The sequence below is a fragment of the Eleutherodactylus coqui genome, chromosome 1 (assembly GCF_035609145.1).
Source record: "Eleutherodactylus coqui strain aEleCoq1 chromosome 1, aEleCoq1.hap1, whole genome shotgun sequence".
Taxonomy (NCBI): domain Eukaryota; kingdom Metazoa; phylum Chordata; class Amphibia; order Anura; family Eleutherodactylidae; genus Eleutherodactylus; species Eleutherodactylus coqui.
The window spans coordinates 476744895-476766933 of record NC_089837.1 but is presented as its reverse complement, the minus strand read 5'-3'; the positions used below and the strand labels follow the sequence as shown (position 1 = coordinate 476766933).

Sequence of the window (22039 nt, the reverse complement as noted above, 5' to 3'; positions counted from 1 at the left end):
AAGGCTGTACAGCTCCGATGTTCGAAAACGTCCGTTGGGGTTCTCTTACTGTAGATTGCCAGTCTCTCTGCTGTCGGAGCCTATCCAACGTGTCAGCTTATGCAGTACTGGCTTTAGCCAGTAGATAGCGCCATTGTTTAGCGGCAGGAAAAGAGTAAGCCCCCTAGGAAAACCAGGATACAAATTGGATTGGAAAGGGTTAAGGCCCAATGTCCACTTGCACGCTCGGATTCCACTGCTGAATCCCGCAGCGTGGATATCCTCTGCGGCGGTAAGATTTTCTTTCTTCAGCACAGAGGATACGTCCGGACGTGCCAGCTTACCCGTGGATCTGTGGCACAGCCACAATGACAGCTGTTGCTGTGCCTCGGATATGACGGCTTCCATTGACTTCAAAGGAAGCCGTCCTGCAGGATCCGCAGGAAAAAATTTTTTAAAAAATCACATGCTATCACTATGCGCGTTAAGAGGTACGATCTCCCGCATAGGAGACACGTGTGGATTTTATAACTGAAATCCGCCCGTGGACATTGGACCTAAAGCCATATCTGAACTTATTGCCATTCAGCTTGGCAATATACATGTTAGATGTGCATTTTGGTGCAGGCATGTTCCATGTGGAACATGCCAGCTTATGTGAAAGTACCCACAAAGGGATTTTCCAGAGAAATACCATTGATGACTTATCCTCAGGATACATCATCAAAAGTTGATCGGCTGGGATCTGCTAGTCGGTCCCCGACCAATCAGCTGATCCGTCTCCTGCTGTCAGTGCTGCTACACACAGGGTTATGGAGAGGAAGCTGCTGCTCCGACCCCTGTGTAGTGGCTGACGTTTGTATTTGCAGGTGTAGTTTCAATTGATTTTAATGGCTCCGTACCTCTGTGTGTAGAAGCGCTGACAATGGGCGCCCGATCAGCCAGGGCTAACCAATCATTTATGAAGTGCATAGGAGAATTATGTAGAGATAAGTTCTATTGTAGTAAGAGGACAACAGATATACCGGTATATGTAGAAACATTTATTGTGGAATGTCTGGCGTTTTGGAAAAAAATAAGGACGATCATTAGCCAATCTTTGCTGGCTTAGGATATATACTAGCAAATAGAAAATCAGTAATTATAGTAGGCAAGTAAGAAAGAGGGATGTAAATGAGTTTGGCGTCCCATCCAGCAGAATAACGAGTCTTGGGATGGACAGCAGTAAGAGCATGCTCCATGGCATCTGACACCCGTGACAACTTCCTGCTGGACGTTGACACCATCAGATCAACGATTTTACAATCTGCACAGAGAAATGGAAGATTTGTTACTAGTAATAATACACTCAGGACAAGTAAAAACACCATGTCAAGGCCAACGCGGATGATGAGCATCGAACACTAATCGGCATGACTTCTGTGAACTTTGTGGCTAAGGTCAATATCATATTGCCTGTCTACCGTGCTTTTAATTTTCAATTTTTTTCCCCATTTTTTGATCCCAAAGAAAAAATTCAAAATTTTACTAGATTATTGTTCAGATGTCAGTTAGGTTGGGCTCAAACGACCGTAAGTGCAAGAGTGCCGCAGCGAACCTCCCTTGGGTGGAGGCACTGATCAAACTCATTTACGTGCCCACTCTTCCTTCAGCGAAGGTTGTAGGTCTCCTTGTCCTGACAGGTTAGCGTCAAGGTCTTTTGTGGGAGGGTCAGTGTTCATACTCCTACCCCAAACGGGGTTACACATACAATATGGTTGCTTTTTTTATGGGAATGAATAGCAAACATCTGCAGCTATACATGTATATGGTGGCATATGTCTGAGTCATACATTTGGCAGACTGTTTCAAATAGTCCCTCTGAACATCATCTGCAATGATCCCTCCAGTTACAATGGCCTCAGAATACAATTTTTTCAACACACAATCTTTTTTCCCAGCACACCGTACCTGAAACTAGACCCAACATACAATGTCCCAGAAAGTTCGGATCTGCGGTACATGCACTCCGCTGAAAAATCCAGCCAATCATCATAGATCTTGTATTAGCAACACACCTGTATCACTGAAGTGCCTGCACTGATTGGCTGCTAGTAGCGCCTCTCTACAGTACAGTGTGGTACTACATGTCCTATTGTGCTCTACCTGTACCGGGATAAGCTGCTCCTTTGGACACTGGGTGAGGATGTGCCTATTTTATTTTTCTTGTACTTGGTGCACTGAACTCCCTGAAGAAACTCCCGTCCTCATCATAAATTTATCTATATCTTCCAGCAGCTATTTGGGACTTTCATATGTTAGAACTTGTATTATCTTTATTAGTTATTTGCTTTGTTTTTTAATCTTCATATTATATAACTTTTTATTGATATTTTGACGCTTTTGAACTAATTATCAGTTCTCCATAGAATTATGGTTTCAACATACAAAAGTTGTCCGAGAACCAATAACATTGTATGTTAAGGGACCATTGTATATTCGTGGTGTAAACCTAGCCCTTTTTTATTTTGGACATACCCTGCTTCCCCAAAAATATGACCCACCCTGAAAATAAACCCTAGATTAATTTTCAGGGAGGCTTGAAACATAAGCTCTACCCTGAAAATAAGCCCTGGTTGCACTACATAAAAAAGAATACATTTCCTAGCAAGCTCAGTCCAAGTCCCTCCCACTGCTCTGGTTCTGTGCTCTTCCCGCAGTTCTTAGCTGCTCGTACAACATCGCTTCTTGGTTACAGGATTCATAAATCCCACCTCCAGGAAGTTATGGCTGTGATTGGTTCTTTGACAGCTGTTGAGCCAATCAATGCAGCGCTGGATGAACCAATGCGGTGGCTGTGATTGGCCATGGCTCAGCCAATTCATAAATCCCACCTCTACAACATGATGGCTGTTGATTGGTTATTCCACTGCTTCTCAGCCAATCAATGCAGCACTGGATAAACCAATCACAGCCATTGTATTGGTTCATCCAGCACTGCATTGATTGACTGAGCAGCAGTCGAAGAAGCAATCACAGCCATCACTTACTGGAGGTGCGATTTATGAATCCCATAACCAGGAAGTGATGTTGTATGAGCGACCAAGGACTGCAGAAAGCGCGTTGGAGCTGTGGAGAGGACCCGAACCAGCGTGAGGACCCGAACTGAGTTGCTAGGTATGTATAATAAGAACTCCCCGAAAATAAGACTTAGTGCCTCTTTTGGGAAAAAATAACATAAGACTGGGTCTTATTTTTGGGGAAACACGGTAGCTCATTTTGACTTTGAAGATGCAACAAGATTTTTCTGCTTTTACCGCACTACATTCTGAGAGCCACGACTTAAACATAAAATTTGGTATTTAATTAAAAAAAATTTTAAGCAGAATGTACAATGAATTCAATTCCAACTTTTGTTTTTGTGTTTTGTATTTCAGTTCAGTTCAGCAGTCTATCATGATTAAGGGGCTAATCGGTATGTTAGTTTTATAATGTTTATTGACTAAAACTTGTTTTAAATTAAAAATAATCATGTTTGTGTTTCAATTGTATTTTTTTATTATAATGCACTTAAATACAGTCCGTATGGCAATGCATTAATGCCTGTGTATGTAGAGTGCACAGGAAACTCTCGGGGTATGTTCATACAGCGGATTCTATCGCAGAATCTTCCTTGTGAAATTCATCTGTAAAACCATGGCAGAAAACCATGGATCCATGTGTAAATGTAAGGTTGCCTACCCACTAGTGTTTTTTTGTCTGCTGCGAATTTGCTGCGCTTTTTTTTTTGCCAATTGTCAATGAGACTTTCTAATGTTAAAAACGCAACGCAACTTGTGTTTTTGGTGAGTTGTGTTTTTAACATTATAAAGTCCCATTGGCAATTGGAAAAAAAATGCAGCGAATTTGCAGCAGAAAAAAGACGCTAGTGGGTAGGCACCCTAACTCTACCAATGGGCAAGATCTGAGTGTGTAATTTCTAACACGTTTTTGCAGAGATCTGCAAGATCTGCATCAAAAACGGTTTTAAAGTTGAATTCCGCGTGAAAAATCTGACAGTGGAATGCACCAAGTGAACACATTGCAGATATGACATAACAGGGATTACTTGAAAACACCCCAGTAGCTGTAAATCTATTCTAAATGCTATATATTTCGTGCCAGTACAACAAGGACAAACCAGTTCCAGCGCTGTCACCAACTTCAGTCCATGTGGTGGACTGAAATCTGACTCTTCTCAGAGTCCTGTGCATGCTTATGCCCATAGACTTGTATAGAAAAGCGCAAGCACGGTCACTGAAGAGAATCAGATTTTTGTCCAGTGCGTGGACTTCAGCGGCGGGCACCATAGGAACCAGTAAGTGGGTATAAAAAAAAATACAGCACCCAGCTCCCTGCCACCTCATCTAAGTAACTTATAGAACGTTAGGCAGGTGAAAGGTTCCCTTTAAATATTTCTTTTAAGTTTATGTGTTGAAAAGGTGACATGATGGTAAGTAGGTGTGATGAAAAGATAATCTGAAATATATATAGGTAACCTAGCGGTTACTCGCTTTCTGGGATTGCCATCTTCAGATCCTGAGATGGTTGGCATCACTTTCAGACAGATGCTGGGCAACTGGATTCAAATATCTGGCTTCGGCCAGCTTTATTGCACATAGCAAACTTATCACAGTATCAACACACTGCATATGCACTGGAACATGTAACAAAATCATGGTTCATGGCCTGCAGTGTTCCCGTTACTTTACCTAGCAAGGGCATCTAGGGGGCGTCCTCCCCGGTCAGACTCGTGATGGACACAGTCTGATCTAGGCCGGACCCTAGGCTTTGTAACTCCTGTAGCTGCCTCCACAGCCTCTCTCCCTGGCTTTCAGCAGGGAACTTAATGTGTCTGGAGGTTTTAACTTCTCCAGACTCAGCCACACAGCTGTCCTTTAATAAGCCGAGTCCCTGTTGATCTGAACCTATAGCCTTGGTAGTGTTAAGCATTTGACTGCTGGAGAACAGTGTGTGAATTTATTTGGAACTTCTGAGCAGTTTACCGAAAGTGCTGGCGGCATATATCTGGGGTTAATTAGGCTGCATCCGCACAGGATACAAAATCTCGCTACAAAATCATCACTACAATGTGAAGCTCATGGTTTCCAATGGGTTCTTTCACCTAAGCGATGTTTTATAGCAAGATTTCGTAGCCTGTGCGGATGCAGCCTAAGGCCTCCTTCACACAAGTGACAAAGTCACGTTGCTAGAGTGCTACAAATCGCATGTATGTGAAGCCCATACTTTCCTATGGGTTAATTCACACATGATGTTTTGTAGCATGCAACAACCCAACACAAAAACCTCACTGGTCTGGCGATATGCCCACGACTCATAAGGTTTTGTAGCCCACGTTTCCCTATGGAGCCTTCCTCTCTGTTGCTTCGCATCGCACGAAAACTTGAGTTTCGAGCAGTGCAATTCAACTTTGACAATAGGAAATCCTATTGTCAAAGCCCTAATCTAAGCCCTAGCTGTCAGCCCGGCCGCATCTTCTTCCTCTCTTGTGGCCGGGGATTGAAAAATCCCAGCCTCCTGGAAGCGCTGGCTGTGATTGGCTGATGCTTAGCCAATCACAGCCAGCGCTCGATGAACCAATCACAGCCATTCATCAAGTGCTGGCTCTGATTGGCTAAGCATCAGGCAATCACAGCCAGTTCTTCCAGGAGGCGGAGATTTTTCAATCCCCAGCCAGAAGAGATGAAGAAGTGCCGAGGACCAGGAAGAAGCTGCAGCGGCATCCTGGTCAGCGCTTCTAGGTGATGTATACTTTCCCTTTTTTTTGCAGTTAGAGCTTATTTTCAAGGTAGGGCTAACATTTCAAGTGTTTCACCCCCGAAAATCCCTGCATGTCGTGTGACTTTGTAGCGCTACACAATCGCGGTATTGCTGCGAGAAGATGCAGCAATATCATGCGGACCAGAGATATCACAGTGATTTTCTCGTGGTGATGCCGTGCCGTCCCTGTGAAGGAGGCCTAAGGCCTCTTTTACACGGGCTGCAAAATCTTGGTACAAAACGCATGCATGTGAAGCCTTTGATTTCCAGTAGGTTCTTTCAGGCTTAGGCTGCGTCCGCACGGGCTACAAAATCTTGCTACAATACATCGCTCATGTGAAAGAACCCATTGGAAACCATGGGCTTCAAACACATGCGTTTTGTAGCGATGATTTTGTAGCCCATGTGAAAGAGGCCTTATGGACTGTGCTGAGGTGCTATCTATGCTCAATGAGTGGAAGATGAGCACGTGATTGAGTGATTCCAAATAGATTACCTCCTTTCAGTCGTACTCATGTCACATGCTGGGAAACCTGTGCATGTGACAGTTTATTTCAGCTTCGCTTCTATGCAAGCAAAATACTAAGCAGCCCAACAATGGTGACATTTGATTAAAAATTGTTCGAATTCCTTGGACAAGCCACTTACATTTTTCGTAGTATTGCTGTCCATAGCTCCTGCGAATTTCATCTGATGCTTGAGCCCAGGCTTTAGTGGCGCTCTCTTTAAGCAGTTTAGCATCTGTTACTTGTGTTAAAAAGAAACCAGGTTCTATGATACAGATCTTCACACCAAAAGACTTCATCTCGTGCCTATAAAATACATACAAATATATAAATACAGTCTGCTTGGATAATTTGCACCTTCATTCGAACTAGTGCACAAGGCAGTGTGGCTCCGTTTTATTTGTAGGTGCAATAGGGCTATGATAGAGATGCCTTACTGTACCTCTCTATGCCTCCAATTTAATATGGTAGCAAACAGATGTTATTTTATGTTTCATTCCATACAAATATTGCTACTTTGATATACCAGAGCCAATGGAGCATGGTATGGCATGTGGCTCCATAGTACATAGATGTATTGGACTCCTCCTGTATATGACACTCCTGTGTGCATGTGCCTTAAACATTGTATTGCAAGTGATACAAACTAAATATTATGTTTACAGCCTAGTTATGCATACTAAAATTTATCAAAGATTCTAAAAAAAATGTAAAGTTTTTATTTTATTCCAGCAAATCCACATTTGAAAACTATATAAAATAAATATACTCACCGTGGTGCCATTTCAATGGTCTTGCACCGAGAAATCTAACAGGTAAATTCACCGGGTAAGAAGACCTGATGACATTCCATAAACCTGTCGCATGGGCTTTTAATGTAGAAGCCCCCGACAATGACGTCGCTGTCAGGGCTTCTATTGGTTGCAGCGGTCACATGGGTAAACAACCCATGTGACTGCAGTAGCACCTATAAACAGAAGACCTTAGCATGGTGAGTGGTGGTGGGGAGCATCACAGCAGTGGAGGCGAGTATTGTGTTTAGTGTTTATATATATTGCCCCCCCCCCACTGACACTAATTACTCAGAAAACCCTTAAGGCCGCCTGTTAACAAGCAATATTGAATTGCATTACTTGCGGCGATAATCCATCCGCGAGTAACGTAGTGCACGCTTTCCATAGAGTTGCTATGGAAAGCGCAGCCCCCTGTCCACGAGCGGAGAATCATGCAGCGATGTGCCGTGATTCTCCAAGGTGAGCCTATCTGTCAGATAGGCTCACCACAAAGAACTGTGGTGAATCCCTGATGATTGAAGCAAGACTAGTGCTCTGGTGAGTCCCGCTGTTATTTTGGTCTGTATCAGGCACAGTCCCATACATTGTATAGCGGCTGTGCCCGATATTGCAGCCCAGTCCTTTTCGCTTGAATGGGACTGAGTTTCCCTCAGGCCATGTGACCGATTTACATGACATCACAGACCTGAGAAAAGGCCACAGCACTTACTTGAGTTCTCTAGTCATCAGTAGAAAGAGTTTAAAGTCCCGGAATACACCTTTACACATTGATAACCTACCTATAGGATAAGCCATTAATGTTCAATTACTCGGGTCCAAATTCCAGAACGCAGGACTCCTACAACAGAGTGAATAGGGCTGAGTTGCAGCACAATGTACTGCCTCCTGTAAAGATGAGTTACCGGTCCTGTTAGAGCAATGGGTACCCAGGGGTCACAGGTCTACCAATTAAATGTTGATGATCTATCCTAAGGCAACTTAAGTCCTGGAAAACCTCTTTAAGTCACCAAACCTGAGAATATTTCTGAATTGGTAATTTAAACCAAAATTTGCTTTTATGACCAGCTAATAAAAATATGTAAACCAGGAAAATAAAAACGGAATAATCAGACAGTGCTCACCGGAGACCATCGGAGAATGATTCCACTCCATATTTAGACATGCAGTATCCCCCTCCACAAATGGTTGATCTACCCGCAATGCTTGCAACATTCACCACACGTCCACGAGCTTTTCGAATCAAAGGCAATGTCTTGAGCGTGACATCAATAATGCCCAACAGATTCACATTCAGGATTTTAGAAAAATCTTCTTTAGTCAGCCATTCATTTGGGGCACAGGGGGTAGAAATACCAGCATTATTCACCAAACCCCAGAGACCTAGCAGAAGAAAGTAGAAGATGGATAGCTGAAAAGGTCACATTTTCAAAAATGCATGTAGTACAGTGATAGCCTATTCCTACTCAAATGGTTCTAGGAACATTGACAATTTTCAATAACAACCGACAGAATTGTGAATGCAGCTCAGGACTAAAATACAGGCCAGAGGTGTAACATGAAGCTTCTGGGCATCAGTACAAAATCCTTAACAGGGCCTCTCTCTCTTACATGCCATTTACAATAATGGTGTATTTTACAGCAGTGCATGAAAGTTTGCGAACTCTTCAGAATTTTTTGTATCTCTGCTTATAATTGACCTAAAACTACGTCAGATTTTCACAAGTCTTAAAAGTAGATAAAGAGAACCAAATCAAACAAAAGAGGCATAAATATTAGACCTGGTCATTTCCTTCTTGAGGAAAATGATCCAATATTACCATCTGTGAAATTTGATGGTGGTAGTATCATGGCTTGGGCCTTCTTTCCAGCATCTGGGCCAGAACAGCTGGCCATCATTGATGTAACAATGAATTCCGAGTTATACGAGCAAATTCTAGAGAAAACTGTCAGGTAATCTGTCCGTGAGCTGTTTCTCAGAAGAACGTGATTTCTTCACTCTCCACTGTTAGAGCATATGCTAGGCTGTCATCCGAAAGCTGAGCACCTGCTCTCCCTGGCATAGAAGACCCATGCCAGACTTCTGATGCAGCGCCATCGAAAGAATAAACCCCGTAACGACCGCCTTCAAAAGATGTATGGGCGAACATTAAGGGGTTAAAATGATAGGAAAGTGGAGTAAATCTGAAAAATGATGTTATTTGTTAGTGTATGGTGGTTTCCTGCGTTGCATCTAAAACTTGAGAGTTTGTATAACTAAGGCCGCCTGCGGGACCCGACCCGAGCGTCTGCAGAGAGCGGCGTGACACTCACCTGCTCCCGCGGCTCTTCCATGCGCAGAGCGGAGCCGGCGGCCGGTGAGTGACGTTTCTATGCGGGACTCTGAGAGCCCCGCACGGAAATAGAGCATGCCGCGATTTGTTTTCCACGCAGCCAAATCGCGGCCGTCCGCATAGGATTGCGTTTGTTAACGCAATCCTATGGCAGCTTCCAGGGGCGGAAATTCCGCGGGAAATCCCGCCGCGGAATTTCTGCCCGTCTGCAGGTGGCCTAATGCTTAGCTAACATGAGGTTCTTAAATATCATACCTTTATCTCCTACTATAGATGCAACCCATGCAGCTGTATCATTCACACTCTGGCTGTCAGTAACATCAAGGATCACGGTCTTCAGTCTACTAGAGGTCTCCTTCTTCAGGTTTTCAGCTCCTTTCTGTGTAAGACAAGCTGCAAGCACATTCATGCCACGCTTATCCAGCTGCTTGGCTGCTACGTTTCCAAAGCCGGAGTCACATCCTGTGATCAGCACATATTTATCTATGAGATTTGGAAGAATCAGACGTCTTTGCTTCCATCTGAAGAAGTAGATGAAAGCTAACGCTACAAGGAGCAGAATCCACATTGCACAAGTTCTGGAAAGAAAATGCAAGGCATGAAATAGAGATGGGCACAAATTATAACATCAAATATAATACATTGTTCATAGGTAAAAGGGAACAGCCCCAAACCAATTAACATTGTACTAAATAATCAGAGTGTTATTAAATGCTAATATATTACTGACAGCACAGACATTTTATTTTATTATGGCAGGGTCTGATAGGTTGTCTGTCAGATAGTACACTGCAACAGAGGAGGATTGGAGAATTGCAGATAATACAATGTAATGGAAAGGATTGGAGGATTGCAGACAGTACACTGCAATAAAAAAGTACTGGAGGATGGAAAATTTATATTGGGGACTTTTGTAAAGTTTATTGAAGAAAAATACAAAATCCTAAACCTCTTTTTCCATTAACTGTTTAACTGTGCAAAAGTTAAAAATAAAAAATACAATACAAATTTAAGGGGACTATGTCTGAAAATCATCATGAGGCAGATCTAAGCACTGATCTTTTCCTAAGGTTTCCTAAACAGCAGCTTACCTCCAAGATGTACCAGGATCGGGTGCAAAAATTCAACATACCCAATCCTTTTCTCAACATCACCTGTCAAGGGAAAGTTGGGCGGCCTACCTAAACTTACAAAAGTTGTCCAGTCCTGCAGAAATTGGCATGTTTGAATGACTCCAGTCTAATGTGCATAGAGTCCTTTATAGTGTTATAGTCATTAAGTTACCTTAAAACCATTTTCCCCAAACTGAACAATCTTCATTTTGCTTCTCTCTTAGGCCGGCTTCACATCAGTGAGAAAATTGCAGTCATTTTTTCAATATTTGCAACCCTTTTGAGTTGTGGATGATGTCATGTTGAGTATTAATAAAGTTCTTATGTTGAATTAGGAGGTATGAAAACAGTATTCGTAATGCCAGTGTCACCTCACATTCTCCTTGCATCAGCTCTTACATCCTGTGAGCCGAAATGTTGACACTGCAACCTTGATGGTAGGCAGTGGTCACCTGACATCCGTTGTCAACAAAGACCGGGAGAATTGCAGGGCCGCAACGCTGTTTCACCAAGGTTGAGGATGTTTTAAGTAATTTAGATCTAAAAAGTCAGTTTATAACTGGACAGACCCTTTAAGCCCAGCTTATAGGATAGGATGCTGGTAAAAATACAACATACTGCAATACAGTAGTACTACAGTATATTGTACAAGCGATCAAACAATCACAAGTTCAAGTCCCCTAGCGGGGCTAAGAAAAAAGTACCGTATTTTTCCGTGTTTAAGACGCCCCCCTAGTTTTCCCTCCCAAAACATCACTAAAAGTCCCCATTATACTCACCAGCTGTCCTCTCATTGCTGCCGGCAGGTTCTCTGCAGCTCTCCCCCTTCACTTCCTGTTTAAAGGTTGCTATGGGGACCAAGCGCAGAAGACTGCAGACCCGTCGGGCCAATGCTGACAGGACATGGCTGATGAGTATACAATTGTTCTATGTGTGTGTGTGTGCTGTGTAGTGTGTATGGGGGAGGGTGCAGGATGGCATCAGGCATACTCACCTTGCTGCAGCTCTCCCTCTCCCCGCTCTGTACTGTGCCGGCGTGTTAGTGTAAGTTTTCGCTGAATCGCGTCTTATACACGGAAAAATACGGTGAAACTAAGTAGAGTAATTATTACAAAAAATGAATAAATATTGTTTAAAAAAAATAAATAAAATAAAATAATACATATTTGGTATCACCACACTTGTAAAAGTCCAATTTCTTAAAATACACATTACTAATCACATAGTCAGAAAAAAATGCTGTTTTGGGGTTATGTTTATAGATGAGCGGGTATACTCGCTAAAGGCAATTGCTCGAGCGAGCATTGCCTTTAGCGAGTATCTCCCCCGCTCGAGACTGCAGGTTCGGGTGTTGGCAGCTGGCACGGAGCTGCGGGGGAGAGCGGGGCGGAACGGAGGGGAGATCTCTCTCTTCCTCTCTCCCTCTCCCCCCTGCTCCCTTCTACTGACAGCCGCTACTCACCGCTCCCCCGTGCCAGCACCCGAACCTGCAGTCTCGAGTGGGCAGGTACTCGCTAAAGGCAATGCTCGCTCGAGCAATTGCCTTTAGCGAGTATACTCGCTCATCTCTAGTTATGTTCGACCCACTCCCTGTTCAATCACTTGCAGGCTCATGCCATCTGCACCTCCAAAACAGAATCCACCTATTTTATGGAAATGGCCCAAACTGTTTTTGTTTCCTTCTCGTCTTCATTACGGTAACTCACTACTGATCGCTCTTCTCCTCACTAAACTCTCCCTTCTCTAATCCATCCTGAATGCAGCAGCCTGGCGCCTCTTTCTGTCCTGCCACTACAGTGATGCCCCTACCCTGTGCCAGTCACTGCGCTCACTTCCGAGTACAAATAAACTTACTACTCTTAGGCCTCTTGTTCACGGGTGGATTTGATCTGCGAAATCCGCGCAGGCGAAGTTCCGCAGATAAAGCCACCTGTTGGGAAGCATGGGCGTCCGCACTTGAATTAAAGTATGCAGATTTTTTTTGAGGATCTTCTGGTGCAGAAAACAAATACCAGCATTTCTGTGCGGTTCCTGCACGGACGGCTTCCATTGAAGTCAATGGAAGCCGTCCGATCCGCGGCCTGTTCACATTTGACATTTGATACTGCAGGAAGAGCAGGAGATGAGCTGGTGAGCTGTGTGGACCATGCACAATACAGAAAACTTGGAAGTATAGAGGTCTGCGGAGATGCCACCGCCTGCACACACAAGTACGCAGGCGGCATGGGCAGATTCCATGTGGGATTCCCCACAGTGAATCCGACCCGCCTGTGGACATGAGGCCTTACCTTCAAAGCTTCCCACAGTGCTGCATTTCCCCACATCTCCTCCATCTCGATCTACCATCCTGCCTGTGACCTGCTTTCTGCTAACAATCTAAATAACTTCCTCCATAATCCGAACCTCCCAACTCCAAGACTTCTCTCATGCTGCACTACTTTTCTGGACACACACAATCAGGTTCATTTCCAATGTCCAAAGTTTTAAAGCCGTTGTCCAAGTTTTTTTTAATTACAAATTGCCAGGGCGCAGATAACTGTATGAAAGAAAGAAAAAATATTATTCACCGTTTAAAGGATCATTTGATTTACAAAAAAAAATGAAAGCCAAGAAGTGCAATAAGTTCACTTACTGAAGGCCCCTATGTGACTCTGACAGTTTTTCTTCTGCATCTGTGCTTTGATTTTCAGCAGCAGTGCCTCTGTTTACAAGGGCGGTGTCTAGAAACCAGGGGAACTACATTTCCCATGAGTCCTTGCTACAAAGCCTGCCCTTCCCTCTGTATTTCCTCATTATCATTCTGCAGCACCACCGACTCTCTCACAAAAGTTCTTCCCACGGCAGCGTAACTCGGAAGAGAGCAAAAGTGCTTGAACAGTTGCAAATTCACACAGCTCGAGATTCAGTAGCCGGTAGGGGGAGCACAGAGAGATGGCGAGAAGGATGCAGGGAATACGCTATTTTAGAGGTGGAATCCATGTGAAAAAATAGACACTGGATTTTGCCATGTGCACATACCCTAAGGGCAGCTTCAGATGAGGTTATACACAAATACGCTCGCTTCAGCGCAACGTATTTGCGCAGTGAACGGGGTTGACTTGCTCACGTATCGGCGCGTTGTGCTGCTCTTATTTGTGCATGCACAGCCTGTAGATATGCGCGTATGACACTCCACCACCTTGATTTCAAAGGCTATTTAGCCTAATGAGGTCCGGATGTGTTCTATTTTTCACAGAACTGCGCATTTCCGCACCTCTCTAAGATTTCTTTGGGGCCCTTTGGTGTGCAAATACTCAGAAATATAGAGTAAGTACAATTCTTTTGCGCGTGAACGAAATGCACGCAAAAAATTGTTGATGAGAATTCTTAGGAGAACAATGGGTTCTACTCTCTGCGTATTGCGTCTGCTAATTCCGTGCACACAATGCGTGTTGCAAATCTGGCCATAGAATAGAACACATTGATTTCAATGGGTTCCCTGACACCTCTGTATTTTGCACGTACATTTCGTGCACTCGTGGAAGAATATGGAAACTCCTCTATTTTTCATATTTTTATTATTGTGCACCAAAGGCCCCACAGAAGTCTATGGGAGGTCGCATTGATGTGGAGGAGGAAGAGGTAAGTATATGGATCTCAGGCACTATTACTACTGGGGCCGCTGTGGGGGTCACTATTACTACTAGGGCTACTGTGGAGGTCACTATTACTACTGAGGGGGTCACTATTACTGCTGAGGCCACTATGGGGTCACTATTACTGCTGAGGCCACTGTGGGGGACCACTATTACTACTGGAGTATGCTTACACGTGACATGCTGCAGAATGTCCTCAGCTGAAATTTCCGTAGCAAATTCCGCAGCATTTCTGCATCCAAAAAGCAATCAAAATCTGCACCCCGTCTATTTTGAAACAGCCCTGTCCTTTTTATAACGACGGAGGTAAAATCATATGTCGTTATAAGTCCCGCCCCCTGACGTGTTGGCACTTTGTGGTAAATAAGAGGGTTTTGGGTTGCAGGTTGGGCACTCTGTCTCTAAAAGTTTTGCCATCACTGCTCTATAATATCTGATGCCTTTATATATATACCCTCTGAATTGTAAAAGTTCTGTGGATTATGTTGCCGTTATATTAGATTATTTGTCTTATTACTACTACTACAAGTCCCAGCACAACCTAGTAATAAATACAGAGAGGTGCAGAACAGCAGGGCTCAGCTATCCTAGGGTTGGTAACGGACAAGCTGTACAAGAGGGCAAATTCCACGATTCCTTGGCAGCATCAGGGATAGATTGCAAGCTGATGCATGTGAGTGGCCATCTCTTCCTTCCTCTACATACACAGCATATTCCTCCCTTGTGATGATGCTGCAGCGTGCAGAAAGAGGTCAGAAGGAAGGAAGAACAGCCAAAGCCCACACTGACCCCTTTCGCATTTGCCAAAATTGCCAGATGGGCAGCTGACCTGTGTGCAGCACTGACTCTTGTTTTACAGATGCATAACTTCTAAAGTTTGTGCTGGTTAAAAAGTAACATAAAACACAACAGTCTAATAAAGTATCACATAGTGAAAGTTTTCATCTAATTACACTGTTTCCTTTGCAAATGCTGTACTTTGCACTGATAGGAGACACCAATAGGCGATAAGAAACAGCAGCTGAATTGCACATTTGTTTCATGTCTATCATAGCAGAGTTTTGCAATGCATGTTATCACAGTACACACTGGGAGAAGGAAAACTGACAAAATATGGCTTTCACATGAGCACACTTAAAGCAATGCAAGCGGAAATCAGCTTGGACTCGGGTTTTCAATGCTGTACACAACAGAGTATGATAGAAAGAGTCTCAGTACTTACACATTCCTATCACAGCCATGGCGACTTCTAGAGGTCTCTGTACTTCCCTTAAAATGCCAGGATATCCCCTCCGCCAGCAGGAGCTGGCAGCCTGCCACTTAAGCTAAAACTTCTCGAAATACTTTGCAAATAGAAATGTGAGCAGTACAAGTCAGGGCAATCACAGCTGGAATGTTAGTAGTTTTTTATGTATCTTTATAATGTTCAGAGCTGCATTGTTTAGATTTTTTTGGCCAGAGCTCCAGATCCTCTGCATAGCCTATGGCTACATTATGCTGGCTACCTGCACCCACCACTAAAGGAAGCTTACTGCCTGAAGTTATATATGGAACGCAATAATGGCAAAGTGAGCAATAATCTCCTCAGCTCCCTCTAGTGGCTGGTAACTAACTTGTTATCTCTTAACAGGACACTAACTTTTCCGACGACTTCTGCCCTTCTACTAGCTTGTACTAGGACTCCTGTCCAGGGCGGATTTGCATTGCGGAGTCCAGAGCGGGATTCTGCCTCCGGACTCCGCAAGCAAATCCAGCCCATAGCATGCTATGTAAGATCGCAGTTTCCTGCCCACAAGCGGAAATTGATTGCGATTTTCCGCTTGCGGGAAAGAAATCGCAACATGCTGCGATTTGGTGCAGGCTACGCACAGCTGGCTTCCATTAAAGTCTATGGAAGCCGGCAGTCCCATGGCCATTCTGCAGTTATCATTGCAGAATCGCCGCAGAAGCCGCCTCTTCGCCATAGTGATGGTGCGGCCTCTTCTGTACTGCGCATGTGTGCTGGAACCCAAGCCGGGGCATCCACAGAGAAGAAGAAGCCAGACAGGTAAGCAGGGGGCACCGGGACGAACTCCGCTGCAGGGTTCCGCATGCGGGGTCCGTCCTGCCCTTGGACAGGCGGCCTTAGTCTCATAGCTTCTGTTCTATACTTGCATTAAGCATGTTGTTGTTTTACTACTTTAAATCACGTTTGAAGTGGCTGCCACTAGGGGTCTCCCTTCCAGCTTCTCTGCAATCTACTCTCTGTTGTAAAGTACAATCTCTGCCTCTTCTGCTGTTACAGTGTGTGGGTGTGTGTGTGTATGCACATTGCACACGCACATAGTAACATAGTATGCAAGGCTGAAAAAAGAAATTTGTTTATCCAGTTCAGCCTATTACCCCAATGTTGATCTAGAGTAAGACAAAAACAACCCAATGAGGTAGGAGCCAATTTTCCTCATTTTGGGGAAAAAAATTCCTTCGAACTCCAATCTGGCAATCAGCATAAATCGCTGGATCATTGACCCTTCTGAGTAATCAGTGACTATAACATGTAATATTGTTACACTCCAGGCCCCTGTTGTACTCTTTTAGTGAGTTCTCCATCACCACGCCCTCAGGCAGAGAGTTCCTTAGTCTCACTGCTCTTACAGTAAAGAACCCCCTTTTACATCAGTGTAAAAACCCCTTCTTTCCACTAGACGTAGAGAACGCCTCCTGGGTATAAACAGATGATGGGAGAGATCTCTGTGTTGTCCTCTGATATATTTATACATAGTCATTAGCTAGCCCCTCAGCCGTAAAGTAAGGTAAATAATCCCAATTTTGATAACCTCTCTGGGTATGGTAGTCTGTCCCTTCTATTTATTACTTCTGTTGCTCACTTTTTTATTTCCTTAAGCTCTCATATATCCTTTTTGACTACCGGTGCCCAAAACTGTACACAATATTCCATGTGTGGTCTGACCAGCGGCTTGTAAAGAGAGAGAACTGTCAGGGTTCAAACCTGGGAACTCCTGTGCTCCAGGCAACATCTCTCCCTTGTGAGCTATTCAGCCTGCTGGACAGCTCCCCTACCTAACCTTGCCCAGTTATTTGCTCCTGCAACCCAGCTTCTGATTAGCTCCAGCTCAGAACTACTATTGGTAACATTAATTGGGACAGCGTCCTCAAAAATAAAAGTACAGACGACAAAAGGGAGAAGTTTAAAGACATCCTAATTAGCTCATGTGAGCAGTTCATACACTTTAAAAATATAAGAACTACAAGTAAAAGGAAACCAATGTGGCTCGACAAGACTGTACGGGAGCAATAGATAAAAAAGGAAAGCGTTTAAAATACTAAAATGAGAGCAGCGAAGAAGCGCTAAAATCATACAGGGAAAAAAACCGAAATATGTAAAAAAAATATCAAAATTGCTAAGGAGGAGGCAGAAAGACTGATTGCCAAAGAGAGCAAAAATAACCCTAAACTATTCTTTAATTATATAAACAGTAAAAGGATTTGCACTGAGAGCACTGTCCCTTTAACAAATAATGCAGGAGAAATCATAGAAGATGATGGGGGAAGGCAAATATTAATTAAATCGTTTCTTTTCAAGTATATTCACGATTGAAAAAGAAATGTCACACGAGATGCAGGGGAATAGAACAACACCCTGCCCATCCCTGCTAAATATTGCAGGCCTAACACAGGAGAAAGTGCAGAGCCGGTTAAATAGGGTTAAAATTGATAAATCACCAGGCCCAGATGGAATACACCTAAGGGTTCTAAGGGTAACTACGTGACATGATAGTAGACCGCTATTTCTTATATTTATGGACACTATAGAGACCGGGGTTGTACCACTAGATTGGCGCATTGCCAATGTGGTTCCAATATACAAAAAGAGGTCAAGAAGGGAGCCTGGTAACTACAGTCCAGTAAGTCTCACTTCAATAATTGAAAAAATATTTGAGGGGTTTCTGACAGATGCCATCCTAGAATACCTCAAGGAGAACAAAAGAATAACTCCTCACCAGCACGGGTTCATGAGGGGTCGATCATGTCAGACCAATCTATTCAGGTTCTATGATGAAGTAAGCTCAGCTGGACCTGAGAGAGTCTATTGATCTCATATATCTGGATTTCTCTAAAGCATTTGTCGCCGTGCCGCATAATAGACTGATATATAAAATGAGGCAGCTTGGATTGGGTGAAAACATGTGTATCTCGGTAAAGAACTGGCTCAGGGATAGAAAACAGAGGGTGGTAAAAAATGGTTCATACTCTGATTGGGCCACTGTCGCTAGTGGGGTGCCACAGGGCTCAATACTAGGCCCCATTTTGTTCAATATATTTATCAACGACCTGATGGAGGGGCTGCACAGTAAAATATCAATATTTGCAGATAATACAAATTTATACAAGGTAATTAATAAAAAGGAGGACAATGTACGGTTACAAAGGGACCTAGATAAGCTGGGGTCTTGGGTAGAAAAATGGCAAATGAGGTTCAATGTTGATAAATGTAAGGTTATGCACATGGGCAACAGAAACGGATGTCACCAATACACAGTAAATGGGGTACTGCTAGGGAAAAGTGATATGGAAAAAGACCTGGGGGTACTAGTGGACTGTAGATTTAACTGGAGCAAACAATGGCAATCAGCTGTTGCAAAAACAAATAAAGTCTTGGGGTGCAATAAAATAGGTATAGGGGCTGAGGGACGAGAACATTATTAACCTACTTTATAAGGCACTTGTAAGGCCTCACATGGAATACTTTGTTTTGGACACCGGTGCTCAGGAAAGATGTTGCAGTGCTTGAGGGGGTTCAAAGAAGGGCAACTAAATCAATAAACGGAATGAGAGAACTGGAATACCCAGAGAGGCTATCAAAATTGGGATTATTTACCCTGGAAAAAAGACAGCTTAGGGGCGATCAAATCACTATGTATAAATACATGAGGGGACAATACAAGGATCTCTCCCAGGATCTGTTTACACCCAGTACTGCAACGGTAACAAGAGGGCATCCGCTACATCTAGAAGAAAGCAGGTTTCAGCACCAATTTAGAAGGGGGATCTTTACTGTAAGAGCAGTAAGACTGTGGAACCCTCTGCCTGAGGACATGGTGATGGAAAAATCCATAGAGGAGTTTAGAGGGGACTAGATGCCTTTCTAGAGCGCTATGATATTACAGGATATAGACATTAGGTGACCAGTGGGGTTGTTGAGGGATTATAGGTCAGGAAGAAATTTTTTTCTCCAAATGAGCAAAATGGCTGCTTGGGTTTTTTTTTCCCTTCCTCTGGACTGACAATGGTGGGGGTTGAAACAGGCTGAACTAGATGGACATTGTTTTCATTCAGCCTAACTTACTATGTTACCCCATACTGATTAAACACACTATATAAACCTATCCCTCCCACAGTGTGTGATTACTGTACTCCTAGTCAGTAGTCATGCTCTCTCAACTGCTGCTTCTCCTGCTACCTGACATATCTACCTGTGTACCGACGTCTTCTTCCCTGACTACGCTACCTGCCTGCTCCTCTGTACTGCGAACTGATACCTACCCGTCTACGACCTCTGGCTTCCCTGACCACGCTACTGATCCATACCGGTTACAACAGAGTGACTCCCTAACAAGATCATAACAAGAACAATAACAAGGAAAAGTCCCAGTACTTCTAGTCCATGTCTCTAGTAAATAACTTTTTATCCTTCAAGCTAGAGGTCTGTCGGGCTACGCAATCAACAGTGGTTAGCCAAGTCAGATGTCAAGACCACAAATTGTCTCTTCTGTGATAAATTCAGAAATTTACAGGATCTTCCCTGGCTGAATATTCTCCTCCATTTGATAAGGTGCAACAGCGCAGTACCATGCAGATTTAGAGAGAGGACCACAACTGCTGGGTACTGGCCATTCCAGAGAGTAGCAAAGACTATGTGTTTTGTCTATGCAGACGTACAAGTAGCTAAAGCCCATAGGGCAGATGGCACTGGTGTCCTATGTGGGAAAGGCCGCGACTGCAGACCCACAATCTGCGTCCTCACAGTACTGCTGGCTTCCTTGCTCTGTTCTCCGGTTGGATACCAACCAGTGATTGCAGGTAATCTAGGCAGAGCGCCATCACACAGCATTCCCCCTTTGGTCCTACACACACCTATACCTTTTATAAGTATACCTATGTGTCCTATACCTTCCATATAAAACATGCTAAACCAACATTGCCCCACAAGATCCATGAACATAGCACTGCTGTCTGCCTTAAGGGGAACCTGTGACTGGATAGATCAGTATGGCTGGCTCCTATTGACTCTATCCCCATTTATTGTCTTCCCATAATCACCTTCCTTTGCCCTGACCACCTCTTCTTAGGCCTGGTTCCCGACACTCTCAATGTGTAAAGTTGGCAATCCCCACCATTCAATTTCAATGAGTAACATTGGACTGTTAATCCAGAAATGTGGACTACCAGTGATATGCCCCCTTTAAAGTGGCCAGAGATACTTGTTGGTGACAGCTATCTCTTTATATCCACTCATTCACCTTCAGCTTGGCTGAACATGCATGTGTTCACAATAGGGGAGAAGAGAAAGTTACTGCCAGACCACTGGGGATGGCATAGATGGTGGACTATTTAGTATAGGACAATATCTGCCCAAAACAACATAAAAGTGCCTAAATAGGCCACAACCCTACATGTCTGACCAAGCAGAACAATTTCAAGTTGGACACTGACTCAGGGCCCTTTCACATGGGCCAATAAATCGTTCAGATTCTTGCATCCAGCATGCAGTGTAAATTCATGCTCCGACTGAATGCCGAACAAGAATTTATTCTCTTCTCGTTAGTTGTTCCGTTTCGGCATGCGCTGATCGACCGTGTAGACAGGCAGTCATTGATTTATGAACGACTGCGGGCTGCAAGGATCCCGGCCTACTTGGTTTCCATTCACTGAACAATGCTCATTCCAGTGTAAAAGCACCGGAAGGGTTATTACTGGGATGACCTGTCAGGCATCTTTAACCAATAGGTCATCCTGTGTAAAAGAGTCCTTGTAGGCAAGCTACCTCCCAAAAGGCTGCACTGCAGAGGCATTGTACCATCATCTATTTGTATACCTTATTTACCCGAGGAACATTTCATGCCCCGTAAGTCTCCTCATGCCAATTTGGCGGTCTCCAAGAAACCGTTCCCCTCCCAAGCCGCATCACAGGCCGCTCACGCAGCCAACCAGAGCTCTGCACCGATGAGGGACAAGAACCCTGAAACATCCGGTATGGAAATAAGTGTATTTTTCCTTATGGAAAAGACTTTAGTTTAACTTCAATCCTTAGTCATGTTGCAAAGCCTGTTGGACACTGACTTATAGAGTTGGACATTGGCTTATAGAGAAGCTATCCTCCAAAAGGTGGCACTCCAGAGGTGTTGTGTCATCTACCATTTGCATACCTATATATTTATGAACATTAGGAATTTTTTGTGAATCAACACCAACATCAAGTTATCTTCTTCTTCTTCAGCATCCTAAATTTCCACTACCTGACTAATCCTTTTTACATTTATCAATAGCTGAAAATAGGAAAATAGAGAACGTTCCCCCATAAAATCACCCGGTGGGATTTGTTGCAGAGGCGCTTTTACATGGAATGACTATCGGGCGCAGTAGTGCCTGACAGCTGTCCAAGTGATATCACTCCTGTGCTTTTATACAAAAGTCATCTTCATGCAGTGAATTCCCGTGTTCCAGCAAGAATCAAAACAATATAATCGTTCATTGTCAAGGAACCCTTACATCTTGATGTGAAGGGACCGGTCCACCATCAGAAATTCACACTGAGGGCGACTTCAGACGACCATATGCACAATTGGATTTGGCTGTATGAACATGGCCTTCATGAAGGACCAA

At 43.8% G+C, this 22039-nt stretch overlaps 1 protein-coding gene across 4 annotated transcripts; it reads right to left on the bottom strand.

The window, feature by feature from the left end:
• Positions 1-1015: 1015 nt before the first annotated feature.
• On the bottom strand, positions 1016-15535 carry LOC136586541 (retinol dehydrogenase 16-like). Of its 4 annotated transcripts, none has more exons than XM_066584687.1 (5): positions 11300-11457; positions 9664-9986; positions 8200-8458; positions 6427-6590; positions 1016-1285 (listed from the first exon to the last, which is right to left on the bottom strand). In XM_066584687.1, exons 2-5 carry the CDS (start codon positions 9974-9976, stop codon positions 1068-1070), a joined length of 954 nt encoding a protein of 317 aa, XP_066440784.1. In that variant the 5' UTR covers positions 9977-9986; positions 11300-11457; the 3' UTR covers positions 1016-1067. The 4 variants fall into 4 exon arrangements, with proteins under 4 accessions (XP_066440784.1, XP_066440774.1, XP_066440778.1 ...); XM_066584677.1 differs by lacking the exon at positions 11300-11457 and adding an exon at positions 10693-10998; XM_066584681.1 differs by lacking the exon at positions 11300-11457 and adding an exon at positions 15378-15535 and having other exon boundaries at positions 1017-1285.
• Between the last annotated feature and the right edge of the window lie 6504 nt (positions 15536-22039).